The sequence below is a fragment of the Mobula birostris genome, chromosome 27, assembly GCF_030028105.1.
Source record: "Mobula birostris isolate sMobBir1 chromosome 27, sMobBir1.hap1, whole genome shotgun sequence".
Classification (NCBI taxonomy): Eukaryota; Metazoa; Chordata; class Chondrichthyes; order Myliobatiformes; family Myliobatidae; genus Mobula; species Mobula birostris.
Window position 1 is genome coordinate 9292452 of NC_092396.1, and position 17286 is coordinate 9309737.

Genomic DNA, 17286 nt, shown 5'->3' on the forward strand with positions numbered 1-17286 from the left:
ATGTAGTGGATGGGAGACATTGTCCAAGATGGCATGCAACTTAGACAGCATCCTCTTTTCAGACACCACCGTGAGAGAGTCCAGTTCCATCCCCACAACATCACTGGCCTTACGAATGAGTCTGTTGATTCTGTTGGTGTCTGCTACCCTCAGCCTGCTGCCCCAGCACACAACAGCAAACATGATCGCACTGGCCATCACAGACTCGTAGAACGTCCTCAGCATCGTCTGGCAGATGTTAAAGGACATCAGTCTCCTCAGGAAATAGAGACGGCTCTGACGCTTCTTGTAGACAGCCGCAGTGTTCTTTGACCAGTCCAATTTATTGTCAGTCAGAGTTGTTAGTCCTGAGCTGAACCCCAGAACCTGAAGGACTGGTGGACCACTCTCAGTCTGGCCTCTACCCTTTGCCCTGTTTTAGCATGGGTGATTCTACCAAGAGCCAAAACATAAAACCCAACCACAAGGATGTGGCCTCTTAGAGGCGACCTTAGCTAAACAAGCTTTTAATTGGTTTTATTTAAAGTATATTCCTTCCAGCTATTTCAAAATATGCTTGATCATTAGCAGTGTTTGGAAACTGTGAAGAAATATTCTAAAAATCTGAAAAGTCATCCCCTCCATTGAGCACATCTTCAGGAGAACTGCCACAAAGTAGCAGCATCCATATCAAGGGCTCCTGCCATACAGGACATGCTTTTCTCTCTGCTGCCATCTAGGATGTACTTGGTGTCCCACACACCAGGTTCAGGAAGTTATTACTCTTCAGCCATCAGGCTCCTGAACCAGCATGGATAACTTCATTTACTTCAACACTGAACTGACTCTGCAACCTATTGGTTTAGAGTGGTAACCACAAAGCAAGGGCTATGTTTTATATCCTGCACTGGGATGCTAAATTGAGTTGATATGTTAAATGTTCAGTACACTGCACAAGAAACAATGCGACCCATAGGGCTGTCAAAAATAAATCTTATTTAGGTGTTATGTTCCACTGAAGAGTTAGACAACAGACAGAATTCTGAAGAACACTTTTGTTTGCTTCAGAGATTAGTTCCAGCACAGATGCTGGTCATATACAAAAAGTACATGAGGAACTCAGTAACGTCCTGGCCTGAAAGGCAGACTTTTGATGTATCTGTGTAACAAATATATATATTTGTAAATTAAATTGTAAATGCACAATTAATTTTAATACCAAATTATTATGAGTTGAGACCTGTTCTTATCACCTCATGTTTACTAATGTCATGACCTCATGGACTTTAAGACCAGATTTTAATGTGGGTAGTTGTTATGTAGTGGAGGACTGGATCTGCATCGTTGCAGAGTTAAACAAGTTTTTCTCTGTGTAATCCTACCCTCAAGCTTATGCCATGTTTCAATTACTCTCTGTTGAAATCCTTCATGACATCTGTAATAGGGGTAAAACTCAAAGGAATCAAATGTGCAAAAATACATCTTGTCATGAACATCCCTGCATGATCAGAAATGAATTATTTTGACTTTCATTAATTTTATGAGGCTTAATAAATGTTCCCTCATCTTCCTACAACAAGGAACCATACTCAGCGCAAGTCATTGTCATCCTCAAGGTGGAACAATCATTATAAAAGCAAAACTTCTTAAGCAATAGACTTTCACTCAAACATTTCCAACCTTTATGCTGTAAATTTAATTATATTTAAACATCAAAACATTTTGTGAAAGAACCCTTCCTGACTTTAAATTTAACACATTAGCCAGTAATAAAACATAACACTTGTACTCTTAGAATTACAGATAGTAATTATTTTGTGAAGGTACATTAATTTCTAAAGAGATTAACAACATCTTTAGAATTGTATTTTACCTTTCATTTTAGTAGTTCCATTCCTTAGAAGAGCGATTAAACTTCCTTATTTTGCTGTTTATTAATTAGATTTAATTGAAAAGTAATTAACTGTGATTAGTCTTTAAAAGCAGTGATTAGTATGGACCTGTAGCTGCATCATCTGCTTAGTAAGAACCTTTTAAAAGCATCTTTTAAAATTAACTAGCTTAAATGGAATTTAAAAAAATACTTTTGATTATAGATAATTACAACACATATTTCTGGCAATCTCTGCTATTAACTCTTCAAGTCCTAGTGAATTTTAAAGTAAACTAAACAAGCTGCCATTTATAATTTGACCGATTAAGCACCCAGGCAAAAGTGTACACAATAACCTGTTCCACTGTGTCGAGAATCTTCCATAATCGCCAGGTTCTAACATGAGACAAGGTTACATGGGCCTGAATCTGAGCATTCCAGGTCAGAAGTCCTTGAGTGAGAGATCAAGAGAGCACAGAGACTATATAGCACATCGTGCCTGCACTTTGAAAGATTGCTCAATTAGTTCACCTCCCAACACCACTCCATGGAAATCATCTTTCTACACGTAATATTCCAAGTTGTTTTGAATGTTTTCACTGAATTTGCTTCCATCGCTCTTTTCAGCAACACATTTGAGATCGCAGTAATTTATTGTATGAAATGAAAAGAATTTCACTGCAGTTCCTGGCATTCACCAATTACTTCAAACAAATAATTTCTTCTGGCATGAGAAACCGCTGTTGACCAGCTTTCTTACTATTAACATTTTAATTCTTTTGAAATTAATGTTCCTGGTATATAATCATCAAACACCAGGTACAGCCCAGCTCATGGATGAAAAATGACTTCTTGTGCTGGTGAAAAAGACTAAGTATCAATGGATTCATGCTCCTAGCTGAGACAGTGCCTTTAATTAGGAGTGGCAAGGGAAATTGTCTTTGATGCTCAGGCAATTGATTATTACTTCCAGTGGCACCTTTTCAGGTTTGGACAAAAAAAGGCCTACTAGAGCAGGGGTTCCCAACCTGGGGTCCATGAACCCTTTGCTTAATGGTACTGGTCCCTGGGATAAAAAAAAGGTTGGGAAGCTCTGTGAAGCTTTGGGAGGCACCAGCATTGCTCATGCTGGGGTGTCAAATATCTAAATTCTTCATGTTCCAGAAAATGTCCAAACCTTCTCTACAGCATCCATACCTCCAATGAAATCAGATTCAGTTGTAGCACCCTCTTGACATTGTCCCTTTCTACCACAGTCAGGAGATTGTGCTGCACATCTTGCTGTTGGCTTTAGTTTTAATGCACATGGTGCTCCACTGGAAATGGTGCAGGACACAGTAGGTGACTGAACTGATGGATGCTTGCAACTAATGTGTGCTCTCAGATTTGACTACAGCTCTAGTCAGTGACCAGGCTGCACCAATAAATTTGAACTAGAGTATATGAACGATCAGCTGAGCTCTCATCAACTGATTTAACCTTTTTTTTGCTTAAGCTTTTCCATGTCCTTATGTAAATTGAAAGCAGTAATAAATAGAGAAATATGGGTGAAGAATCTACAAATATAAGCTGGTGTAGAGGTGGAGGGTAGGGAATTAAAATTTGAAAATGAAAATTTAATTACCATCCTTTGAAAAAAAAACATCATTGTGTAGTTAACTTATGCCCTCAGGATTTAAACTGGTGAATTACTGGTTTAGTACAAAGCAGACTAAAGCAATGGCTATTAACTAAATAAAGGTCATCAAAACAGTTGAGTACAAACCTACACAAAATATTTCCAACTACACAGAAATGCACACTGGTGATTTGCAATCTATCTTTAAGAATAGTAAGGAAAGGCTAAAGAAATTCAGCATCTATCAAAAGAAGGAAATGTATTGGAGTGACAGATTTCAAACCAACTTTTGGTTGCTTGTTGGACCAGCCTTCACTGCTTTCTTTTCTTTGAAGAATACTGACTCAATTGTTCAAGATGCTGCACAGTGGTTGAGCGCTTCCCAAGTTCCTTCTTACAGTCTTGTTGCAAATTCTTAACTTCCGCAGTGGAGCGATGCAAAGCTGATGCCAAGTTCTCTTCCTTTTCGTTTAAAACCTCCTGAAGAAGACGTCATATTCAATGAATAAGCAGCACTTGCAAAGGTTTAGAAATATAATTGCAAGCAGATTAATAAAGTTGATCTGCTCTAAATCAAGCATGACATAACGTCGTATAACCATTCAGCATGGGTAGGAGGGAAAACATGTTTCCATTTAAACAAAAGCGCCCTCCTAGCTATAAGAGAGCTAAAGACCAAAATATGTAAATCAGATGACTTCAGCTTGATATCTTGTGCAGCAACAATACCAATAGGGCCATCGGAGGATTAGGCTTAAAATTGACTTTGAAAAGTAAACTTTGAAAAACTTCTTTCCAATATTTTTCAAGACTCGGACAAGTCCAAAACATATGAATTAATTAATTGTTCAATTTCTGAATCTCGTCAAGGCTTTCCAACATTGTGCGGAGCTTTTCTGAATTATTTTCAAAACCTTCAATTTGTTGTTTAAATTCAGATGTTGGCTATTATTATGAGAAGGTACTTTACCTTTTTTCTCTCCTTAATAAACAGCGTCGGTCTTGGTAGGGGTTAGATTTTTTTTGTAATAAATTGGTATATTTCAATATAACTATTGATTAACTGACATGAATATGGGGTAATGAGATTCTGATTATGGATAGATATGTAATTGGTCATTTTTAAAATCTTTTTTGACCTTTTATATATACTTCCTTGTACTCTGTATTCTTCTATGTAGAAACTAATAAAAATATTGGAAAGAAAGAAATCTGCAGGTGGGAGCTATTGAGGATATTAAAGTTTACAGATTTTGTGTTTCTTTTGCTAAATGGAAGGGAAAGAACACTTAATTATTATGAATCAGTGAGCCAAAATGGCAATTCTGAATTCCCTGGTCTGAAAAGTATTAACAATGGCTGGGCTCTCGCCTTTTGTAAAGACACTGTCCAGAAGGAAGCAATGGCAAACTACTTCTGTAGAATTTGCCAAGAACAACCATGATCGCCCATTTCACATGACAGCACGTTGTTGATGATGATGAAAATTTGTTAAATCACACCACCCCTACAATCTCACTCCATATTTCTAAGTGTTGTTTGTTGTGTTGTGTTTTGTTGTGCTGTGTGCTGTTCTGCTGAGCATTGTGAGCATGCTCTGTTGGCACCGGAATGTTTGGAGACACTTGTGGGCCGCTCCCAGCACATTTTTGGGTGTGTTGGTTGTTAACACAAATGAAGCATTTCACTGCAGGTTTCGATGCACTCATGATAAATGAACTTTAATTTTGGGGTACAGCAACTCTGTGCTAATCATCGAATTACAGAGCTTTACAGTACACTCTTCAATAGTCGTATCTGATAGATTTACTGAACTCTCATTGATTAGCTAGGACATAAAGAGAGCTGGGTCCATTATTCTATCTAACCGATGCATTTTGTCATGACAATGCCAACTGTTTGAAATAGCCATCCACCCTTAGTCCCATATGACGGCCTTTTCTACACAAAATGAATAGCTGCCAAAGAACTAAATTTATTGCTTAGTGAAATTAATATCCTGCCATTTCCAACATGAAAACTGAAAGGCCTAGATAGAATGGACATGGAGAGGATGTTGTAGCAGGGGAGTTGAGGACTAGAAGGCACAGCCTCAGAATACAGGACATGCCTTTAGAACAGAGTTGAGCAGAAATTTCTTTAGCCAGAGGGTGGTGGATCAGTGAAATTCACTGCCATAGATGGCTGAAAGCCAAGTCATTGATTTGTTTTTGTAAAGGGAGCCAAAGTTACAGGATCTTGATTTGTAAAGGGCTTCAAAAGGTTATGGGGAGGAGGCAGGAGAATGGGGTTGTGAGGGATAGTGAATCTACAATAACAGAATGGCAGACCGGATTCAATGGGCTGAATGGCCTAGTTCTGCTCCTTTGTCGCATGGATTTAATCTCAAAACACTTAATGTCTCCTACTAAAAACAAATCAAACATTGAAGCAGAGCTTGGAGATGAACCTGGTGCAGACAAAATACAATATGCAGAATTCTAAAACATGAGAAAATCTGCAGTTGCTGGAAATCAATAGCAACCCACGCAAAATGCTGGAGGAACTCAACAGGTCAGTCAGCATCTGATGAAGAGTCTCAGCCTGTAACGTTGACTGTTTACTTTTTTTCCATAGATGCCACCCGGCCTGCCAAGTTCCTCCAGCATTTTGTGTGTGTTGTTACGTAAAATACACTTGACTGGAACTATGTGAGTTTATTGTACCTGTAGTTCCCTGCTTGACAAGGAAATCTCTGGAGAAGATTTCTTCCTCAGGACATCAATTATATGTTGATTCAGCTGGGTAGTTTGACTGGTCGCTGCACCAAAACTATCAACTTCTGTTTTTTGTGGAAGTGTTGCGTCTACGGAGGAAGTGGTATCCCTATTTTATTAATTGCCACAAGCACACTTAATGAAACATAGAAATTATTTCTCCAGGCATGCTACATTACTTTTGGCAATAACAGCACCAGGACTTCTCCACAGTTTAAGTAAGTCAGACATTAGGATAGGTAGTTTGAACTTTTTCACACAATTATCAGTTCAGATTAAGGTACAGGCATAATTATTCTTTCTTAGTACTTGCAGGTCAGGAGGATGAATCTGAATAATAAGTAACAAACACAAAATGCTGGAAGAACTCAGCAGGTCAGGCAGCTTCTATGAAAATGAATGAACAGTCGATGTTTTGGGCCGAGACCCTTCTTCACGACTGAGAAGGAAGGGGGAAGATGCCAGACAAAAAAGATGGATAGAGGGGAAGGGGGCTAGCTGGAAGGTGACAGGTGAAGCCAGGTGGGTGGGAAAGACCAAGGGATGGAGAAGGAGGAATCTGACAGGAGAGGAAAGTGGGAGAAAGGGAAGAAGGAGGGGACCCGGGGGAAGTGATAAGCAGGTGAGAGGAGGTAGAAGGTAAGAGTAGAGGATAGAGGAAGGCAGAGGAGGGATTAAGGAAAACAAAAATCAATATTCATGTCATCAGTTTGGAGGCTACCCGGGTTTGCTCCACTACCCTGAAGGTGGCCTCATCTTGGCACAAGAGGCCATGGACTGACGTGTTGGAATCTGAATAATGCCATAATGAAATTTACAGCAAGAAGATAACTCCTCTTGGAAGTATTGCTCAGGGTCCTCTTGGACAGCACGACAAACCGCAGAACTGAGATGAACTGTATTTGAAATCTTTATTCCAAAACAGAAGATAGGATCTTATGGCGACAAAACTTGCTAAATGGAATGTTTCAGCTTTCTCATGCTTCTATATAGCATCCATGCCAGGACCACCAGACTCAAAAAACAGTTACTTTCCCCAAGCTGTACGGCTGTTCAACACCTCCACCCACGAACCCACCCCATCATCACTACTTCATCATTTCCTGTCAGTCATCTTATGTCCTAGTGTCACTCCATGGACCTACAATCAATGTACAAAGCTATCTTATGTATTTGTACATTATTTGTGTTTTTTTAAAAAAAAAGTGTTTGTTATCTTATTGTGTTTTCTTGTGCTGCATCAGATCCAGAGTAACAAGTATTTCAATCTCCTTTACCCTTGTGTACTGGAAATGACATTAAACAATCCTGAACCCAGTCCAAACAGCCACCTTAGCTTGGAGAGCTAACTCAAGAGATGCCAAGAGAAGTAGTTTGTTTTGGTTGCTAAATACTTTATTTATTTATTTCAAATTTCATTCCAGTCCGCATGATTAAAAAGCTTCGCAGATTACAGCAAACGATATACTTATATGCATTTGATGCCAGATAAAGAAAAATTCTTTGCTACTTTTCCTAAACAATACTTAACCAAGTAGCCTAATATCCTAAATACCTAACAATGACAGCATTTAATGCTAAATGAATTCTCAAATAAAGAGCACAATAAAACGTTCTGCAGCATGTCTCAGTGCAAAGAAAGTTAAACAATTTTTTAAAAATTATAAAGTTTAATGTAGACTAAATAATTGTTTCATAGTATTGCAAAAATGTGGAGGCAAAGTTTAGAAATTAAAAAGTAACCAATGAAAAATCTGTTACAAATTAGTCATAGATCCAGACTAACCATCTTCCTCAAACGCATCCCGGTACAGTTTTAGTAGTTCTACTGCTTGGCGTTGCTCTTCCTTGGTATCGAGGGTACGTTGTAGGGAGTCCTGCATACCCTCAGCACTTTTAGGAGTTACTCCCAGTTCGACTGCCAGCTCAGCAGTTGGCACATCAATCAGTGTCTAATATACAATAAAACAATATAATTAAAGCTACATATTTTCTAATTAACCTACTTTAAAATAAAAACTTATAGGCAAAAGCAATTAGAAGCTAGAATCCCACTGAGCCCAAATTATGTCCCAGTTTCCAGCACAAACTTCAGCATATTCATCCCCAAACGGAAAAAAACTGGGTCACGAAATTCAGGCTGCAGTCCACCAACTGAGCCTTTCACAACAACATAAGAATGAGATTCTCTGAGAGGATTACTTCTGAGAATCAATCACTAGAAGATCTGTGAACAGGGCACCATGGTAGCTTAGTGGTTAGCAGTTGCAGGGCATTGCAGTTCAGAGCTCAATTCCAGTACCATCTGTAAGTAGTTTGTACCTTCTCCCCGTGAACACGTGGGTTTCTTCTGGAAGCTCCGGTTTCCTCCCGAAGTCTAAGACAAACTAGTCAGTAGGTTAATTGGTTATTGTAAATTGTTCTGTGATTAGGCTAGGTTAAATAGGTGGGTTGCTGGGTGGTGTGGCTCATTGGCTGCAAAGGCCTGTTCCCTGCTGTATCTCCAAATAAATAAATATCAAGATTTTCATCAAAGCAACCTGATGAAGTCTTAGCAGTAAAAGATATTAAGCATCAGACAATGAGGTGAAAAACTTACTAGTTAAAATTGTATTGTACACATTTCTTCAGCAGGGAAAGAAAAATTTCACTCCCTTTAACAGCTTTGCTTCATTCGTTGCCCCTCCTAGAAGAATGCTTATTAACATCATTATGATGCACCACATTGTGTATGGCTAACGGTCTGGTGGGAACATATTTTGTTTCTTACTTCCCAGCATTTTGAATGTTATTGAACTGGTTCTTCCTGACCCGAAACTTAGACACCAAGATTATTATAATTACTAATAAATACCTTTAACAACTCAAACAATGTTCCAGCTTTTCATTTACTTTGAACACGCTTAAATGTGCCAAAACTTGTGTTTATCAGCAGATTATTGTAGTTATATCCATTCAGCATTTTGCCCAAATTTATCATCTAACAAATTCTTCACCAACATTGGACAAGGGTATAGAATTGCTATTCTTCTTCTAATTCAATTTTCTAATATTTGCTTGTATTTTTATATAATCACCTATATACATGTAATTGTTCAGTGAATATTCTAGTAATTATTGTAATTTGCTGGAACCTTCTTAGTCTTTAGCAGTGTGCGTTATAGCCGCTTGAATCTGGCTGTTAAAGGTTAATTGTTATCGATGGAATTGTGTTATATCTATTTCCCAGTCAACAACTATTTTTCCCTTGTTCTTTTCTGTTCTCTCAGCTCCTCATTCTTTTCCCACTCTTGTAACATTTAATAAATCTATCATAAACAGTAAATTTTATGTAGCATTCCTGACTTCCAAAGAACCTTTGGATCACAAAAGCGCATCAGGATCAAACACCATCCTACAATAAGTGAAATAAATGGATTTATAACTGAGGCAATTGGAACAAGCTGTTAGTTACTAAAAAAAAGATGGGTGCAAATGTTCTGATTACTGTGTTTCTAAGAAGACAAATACTCCTTAGGTGCCAGATCAGGGGTCCCATGCTGGGGTCCACAGACCCCTCGCTTAATGGTATTGGTCCATGGCATAAAAAAGGTTGGGAACCCTCTACCAGTGGCTAAAAATGCTTTGGTTGACATTCATTCAAAGAATTCCCCAAACGTAGAAAAGTAAGGAAGGAGAAAATAGTTTGGAATTGTTGATAGGAAGTTCCAACTTTGTTAGTTTGCTTTTACACTTCTGTTTGCTGGGAAAAGTGAGTAATGGCACTTAGACAAATGGAAAATATCACAGTCAATGCAGAGATGGTGTGCTTGTCCCTGTGCAATACTTTTTCCCCATCTTTTTCTTATAATATTACCTCTTCCAGACAAACTTCAAAGTAAATTTATTAAAGTTAGGATGTAATAACATACAGGTGTCCCCCGCTTTTTGAACGTTCGCTTTACGAAACCTTGCTGTTACGTAAGACCTACATTAGTTCCCTGTTTTCACTAACAGAAGGTGTATTCACTGTTAAGAAAACAGGCAGCGTGTGAAAAAAGCAGCGCGCGTTCCGAGCAGCCAAGCGCCCCCCCCGGAACTGCAATCTAGCTGGCATTGCTTAAATACGTGCCTGTGAGCAGCCGCTAGCAAAATTAGTTCTAAGGTATCGAAAAAGCCTAAAAGAGCTCATAAGGGTGCCACACTTAGTGTAAAACTAGACATAATTAAGCGTTTCGATCGTGGTGAACAAAGTAAGGACAAAGTGAGTTTGGCTTGTGGAAGTTGACGAAGATGATGTTGAAGAGGTTTTGGCATCCCATGACCAAGAACTGATAAATGAAGAGCTGATGCAATTGGAACAGGAAAGGATAACAATTGAAACCAAATGCAGTAGTGAACAGACCGAAAGTGAAGTCGTCCAGGAACTGAACGTGAAGCAACTGCATGAGATTTTCGCTGCAATGATTGCAGAAAAGTACGACTTTAATTATGAAAGGGTGCATAGCTTTACGGCATATTTACAGGATGGTTTGAGTGCTTACAAAGAACTGTATGATAGAAAAATGCACAAGGCTAAGCAGTCAAGCATACTGTCATCTTTCAAGCCCATCAGCCACAGCAGACGATGAACCTCGACCTTCGACATCGAGGCAGGCAGACAGACATAGATGACGACTTGCTTGCCCTGATGGAATCAGACGACGATGTGATGACACTCCAGTGGTCCCAACCCCCCGGGCCGCGGACCGATAAATTGCCGCAGAGAATGCAGCGATAGCTTGGACGCACCCAACACATCTTTAGGAAAAAAGCCGAAATAAACAAGCTAGTTAATTAGGTGCCGCCCGGCACGTAAATGTTGGCCCAGATCAGAGGCGATTGCAGATTGCGTCGCCTCTGATCTGAAGCGACATTTACATATGTTCTCCCCATGACCGCCTGAGTTTCCTCCCACAGCGCAATGACGTGCCAACTGGTAATTGTCATTGTAATTTGTCCTGTGATTAGGCTAGGATTAAATTGTGAGGGCTTAAAAGGACCTATTCCGCACTGAATTTTAATAAAATAAAAATACTGAGAACACGAGTTGTAAAGAGTCCTTGAAAGTGAGTCTATAGGTTGAAGCAACAATTAAGAGTAGTGGTAACAGAAGTAATCTCTGTCTCTTGGTTGTAGTTTTACATACTATAATAAATTTCAATGAAACATACTACAACTAATACTCTTTCTTACCTGCAATTCAGCCTCAGACATTGTAATAATCTCAGCAAGGTTTTGTCGAAGTCGATAAGCAAGTACTTTCCAATTACTGGAACCATCAGCGTAATCCACACAGTCTACCAAATCACCAATACCACAACGAGTTCTTGTGTCCAGGACTGGCTTTATTTCTGAGGGTAAAGGACAGATGTTTACCAGCAGGTTATGTTAACCAAAACTTAAGAAATTTTGCAGATGCTGTAAATCTAAATGCTGTTGGAACTCAGCAGGTCAGTAGCATCTGTGGAAATGAATAAACAGTTGATGTTTCAGGCTGAGACACTTCCTCAGGTCTGCAAGGGAAGGGGGAAGATGACAGAATAAAAATGTGGGGAGAGGGGAAGGAATCTGATAGGAGAGGAGAGTGGACCATAGGAGAAAGAGAAGGAGAGGACCCAGGGGCAGGTAATAGGCATGTGAGAAGAGGTAAGAGGCCAGAATGGGGAATAAAAGAATAGGGGAGGGAATGTTTCTTTAAACCAGAAGAAATTGATATTCATGCCATCAGGTTGAAGGATAGCCAGATGAAATATAAGGTGTTGCTCTTCCACCCTGAGGGTGGCCTCATCATGGCACAAGAGGAGAATGTACCAACATGTCAGAACAGGAATGGGAATCAGAATTAAAATGCTTGGCCACACTTTGGGGGATGGAGTGGAGGTGACCGACGAATTGGTCCCCCACTTTACGGTAGGTCCTGATTCATCAATTCTATTATCAACTGTGTGTTATTGAGCAGTTTTGGGCCCCTTATTCAGGAAAGGATGCACTGACATTGGAGAGGGTTCAAAGGAGCTTCACAAGAATGATTACGGGAATGAAGGGGTTATTGTATGAGAAGCACTTGATGGTTCTGGATCTGTACTTGCTGGAATTTTGAAGAATGTGGGGGGGGGGGTGGGTGGAATCCCACTGAAACCTATCCAATGCTGTATGGCTGAGTTAGAGAGGACTTGGAGAGGGAGTTTCCTATAGTGGGGGAATCGAGGACCAGAGGACACAGCCTTAGAATACAGTAGAGGGACATCCATTTAGAATGGAGATGAGGAAGAATTTCTTTAGCCAGAGGATGGTGAATTTGGGGAATTCATCACCACAGATAGCTGTAGAGGCCAAGTCATTGGGTATATTTAAAGGGCCCTAGTGGAGTACTTTGTCAAATGGTGCAAATGGAATCATCTGCAGCTCAACATCAGTAAGACAAAGGAGATGGTGATGGGCTTTTGGAAAAGTAAGCCTGCTTTATTCCTTGTTACTACTGGTGGGGAGGACATGGATATGGTGAGGACCTACAAATACCTGAGGGTGCACCTGGATGACAGACTTGAGTGGAGCATCAACACAGAGGCTGTGTACAAGAAGGACCAGAGTCATCCTGAGGAGACTGAAGTCCTTTGGAGTATGCAGGCCTCTCCACACGATCTACCAGTATGTTGTCGCCAGTGCAATCTTCTATGTGGCAGTGTGCTAGGGCAATGGCATCAACACGGGTGATGCCAACAGGCTTAATAAACTGATTAGAAAGGCTGGCTCTGTTATAGGAGTCAAACTGGACACACTGGAGGCTGTGGCAGAACAAAGGACCCTACGGAAAATCCTGGCAATTCTGGACAATGTTTCTCACCCTCTGCATGCCACCTTGGCTGAACAGAGGAACACTTTTAGTAATAGACTAAGATAACTGCGCTGTTCCAAAGGGCACTACAGGGGGTCATTCTTACCCTCTGCCATTAGGCTCTATAATGAGCCAACCTATAGCTAGGGGAAGTGATAACCCCCTCCTGGTAGATTGTGGTAACTTTTTTTTTTAAAACTCTTCTGACTTCTCTTTTAACATTTATATCCATGCACTTGCTATGCTACCGTGACACTGTAATTTTCTTTGAGATCAATAAAGTTTCTATCTAAAGCAGAGGTTGATAGTTTCTGATTAGTAAGGGCATAAAAGGTTATGGGGAGAAGGCAGGAGAATGGGGTTGAGAGGGATAATAAATCAACCAAAGCAGACTCGATGGACCAAATGGCCTAATTCTGCTCCAACGTCTTATGGAAAATATTCAACATCTAACACATGAGAGATCCTAATTGTATAGGGATAAACCAGGAAGCAAGCTTGGACATAAGCTGTCAGTGCAGATCAGCTGCCGAATGCTGATGAAGAGGGGTGGGCGGGCAGCCATAATGATGCAACTATTAGAGCCACTGCCTTGTGGTGTCAGGGATATAGCTCAATGCCAACCTCTGCTATCTGTGTGAAGTTTGCACCATCTCCCTGTGATCATTTGGATTTGCTCTGGGAACCCCACTTCCCTCACACCTCCCAAAGAGCTGTAGGTTGGCGAGTTAGTTGGCCAATGTAAATTGCTCCAAATGCAAAACCGGGTAGAGTTGATGAAAATGTGGGGAGAATATAAAAAGGATTAATATAAGTTTAGTGTCAACGGATGATTGCTGGTCAGTGTGGATTTGGTGGGCCGATAGGCCGTTTCCCTACTGTGTCATAGTGAGTCATAGTTTCCATGCTATGACTGACTATGAAAGGATGAAATTTGCAGCATGAACAAGGAACCCTCGGACATGGAGCTCTGTGTGCACTTTTGTGAGCGCTGATTGTGGAATCAGCCCACAAGTGGCAGAGTTTCTAGGCTTGGCTCAATCATGTTTGCAAGTTTGAACTTCAAATTTAACATGAGAGACTTGTGCTGGTGGCGTAGTGGCATCAGCGCTGGACTTTGGAGCGAAGGCTCCCGAGTTCGAATCCAGCCGGCTCCCTTGCACGCTTTCCATCCGTGCGGGGTTGAGCGTCGAGCTAGCAACTCGGCCTCGTAAAAATAAGGAAGTCTGCTAAAAAAAAAACAGTCATGACGGCATCCCGATGACTCCACTCAGAGTTAAGGGCTTCCTTCTTCCCCTTGTGCAAGTCTGGTTTGCCACTTCAGCACAACCTTAAGGAATACAGCACAGATGGAGTAGTTATAGTTTGGATGAGATCTTTTAATATGGTCAGGCACAAATAAAAGATCATATAAAGTACAGTGGATTCCGACTAATTGGGCCTTCTAAAAGTTAATCGGGACAGCTGCTTATTTGGGACAAATCTTAAAGAACAAAAACTAATCGAGAAGATAGATGGGAGTCGCTCTGTTTATTTGGGACAATATGCTGCTTAATTAGGGCAGGAGACTGTTGGCCAACTGTTTCAAACTAGCATCTGATGCGTGCACTACACCATGCTTAGAGCATAGTTTTTAAATAGCATCAGTTGCACATGCTAGTGTTAAAAAGTAGTGATTTCTGTCACTGATATTTGGTGAGAAAGAAGCAGTAAGACAATTCAGAACTGCTTTGCCCACTGTAGTTTCAAGCATTCAGGCTTGGAGAAGTCAGAAATACCTGGGAGTGAAAATGAAACGATTTCACAACTTCAACAAGTGAACAATGAAGAATTTGAAGGTATCGACAATCATCTTGAATGTTACAATGAAAATGAAGATTTGCAGGTTGCAATCGTTGATAGCACTGTATGAAGGCAGTTCATTATTTACACTAGGTATCTGCACATTTTATTTATTTACAGTCAATCAAAAGAATGTTGCAGTGTACACCCGACAAATTCTTATATCCATAACAATTAGGAATTAATACAGTTTTATAGCACTGTAGTAGTATTGATAATGTTCTCATTTGTTCTGCATTTCATTTAAATATATAATTTGGTACTTAGTTAAATGGTAGTTTGTCTTTTTTTAATATGCCTTTTTAACTATTTCCATGAAAGTTTGGCTAATTGGGACAACCACTTAATTGGGCCACAATGTACTGGCCCCAATTAAGTGGAATTCACTGTATTTTGAAGAGATACAAATATAACCTGACTCATATTTATCCCCTTTCTGCATTACAATTATATAGATTATTTAACTGGTTATTGTTAAGTTTATTTACAGAAATGAATTAATTGTTCTGTAATGTAAGAACAGTGGCTGTGAAGCGTTTTAAAATGCTTGGTATATCTTGAAGGTGTTTTAGAAATGCAGGTTCTTTCTTACTGAATAAACTTGCCTCACCACATGACACTCCAATTGTTTTTCTTTTTACTAAATTCTGAACCTTTAAGTCTCACGATGTTCAAAATCCAAGAGTTAAAGTAAGTTTATTATCAAAGTACAGGTACGTCACCATGCACAAGCTGGAGATTTGTTTTCTTGCAGGCATACTCAGTAAATCCAATAACTATAATAGAAACAATGGAAGACCACACTCAACAGGGTGGACAACCAGACAACAAACCATGCGTACAGAAGGAAAAAAAATTAATAATAAATAAAAAATAAATATGGAGAGCATGAGATGAAGAGCTCTTGAACGTCAGTCCATAGGTTGTGGGAACAGTTCAGTGATGGGGCAAGTGAAGCTGAGAGAAGTTATTCCCACTAGTTAATGAGCCTAATGGTGGAGGGCTAATGTTTAGCTCTGGGCACTGAATAATTCAAGAAACCACTGAAATGAAAAGTTGAAACCATCAGCTACAGGCCTTTCAAGATTCTTTCTGATATTACCACTACATAATTCATATTACTTAACATGCTACACCTTGGTAACGTAGCGGTTAATGCAATGCTATTAAAGCTCTGGGCGCTCGAGTTCAATTCCTGCAACCTCTGTACATTCTTTCTGTGGGAGCCTGGGTTTCCTCCGACAGTCCAAAAATGTACTAGTTAGTAGGTTAACTGGTCATTCTACTTTGTCCGTGTTTAGGCTAAAGCTAAATCGATGCATTGCTGGGTGGCGAAGCTTGGTGCGATATATTTCTAAAGAAATAAAATACGCTCGCAACACCTCTCCGAAGAACAGCTTACCACCATTTTGTGGAATCCATTTTTCATCAGGACCAAGGATCATAAACTTTGTGTTTGTTGGCAAATGCTCAAAATAATCTTCTTCATCAACAATTGTTCCATCTTCTTCCAGCACAACTGTACAGGGTCGTGGGTCATGTTGGTCCAGCTGGTCCCGCCCGTCCAGCCCGAATTTTTGCTTTCCTAAAACATTTTAAGAAAAAAAACATTTGAACACTCTTTACTGTAATGTCACTTTAGTATTCAGGAGTACTAATTAAGTGCATCTGAATAGGTTTTGCTAAAAATATCTTGTTGATTACACCCACTTAATGATTCAGGAAGTTTCTTCCTCTTACCATCAGATTTCGAAACGGTCCATAAATCAACAAGCTATTTATTCTTGTCGTTTATAGTAAGTCGATGCCAGAAAACAACAGATTCCATGCCCCGTACCGAGTCAGTGATAATGAACCTGATACTGGGGCAGGGGCAGTACCCCGATCCCGAGGAATGTGGAAGAGTGGGTAAACATAGGCCCAATCCAATCCTACCTTTGGCTACTAGATTCTTCAAGGACCATACGATCACGCCGAAAGTCTCCTTACGGTTTGCGTCGCAGATTTTACACGAGAAGCCTTTCCACGGATTTCCACTGGAACCCAAGTGACCGGATATCTCTGCGATTTTCGGAGAACATAACGCTGCCATTATTGCGGTAGTGGCCACAATAAACGCGCCTGCGTATTGACGCACGTCTTTATTTGGCAAAATAAATTTTTTACTCACAAACTGCTGAAAAGTTCTTCAGTACCTTTTAAACTTAAATCATTTGGATAAATTATCGCAAAACGTCTTGTTTCTATGGATTTTTAGGATGAAAGGTATTAGAACTACAACTCCCAGAATGCTCGTGTTGCTTATTTCATGTAATTTCCTCTTCTCTGATTAAAAACAAATATAGATAAGATAATTTGATAA

At 39.9% G+C, this 17286-nt stretch overlaps 1 protein-coding gene across 1 annotated transcript; it reads right to left on the minus strand.

Moving 5' to 3' along the window:
* Positions 1-958: 958 nt before the first annotated feature.
* On the minus strand, positions 959-17056 carry dffa (DNA fragmentation factor, alpha polypeptide). Its single transcript, XM_072245374.1, has 6 exons — positions 16860-17056; positions 16327-16509; positions 11441-11598; positions 8013-8178; positions 6176-6315; positions 959-3950 (listed from the first exon to the last, which is right to left on the minus strand). Exons 1-6 carry the CDS (start codon positions 17014-17016, stop codon positions 3783-3785), a joined length of 972 nt encoding a protein of 323 aa, XP_072101475.1. The 5' UTR covers positions 17017-17056; the 3' UTR covers positions 959-3782.
* Positions 17057-17286: the final 230 nt, after the last annotated feature.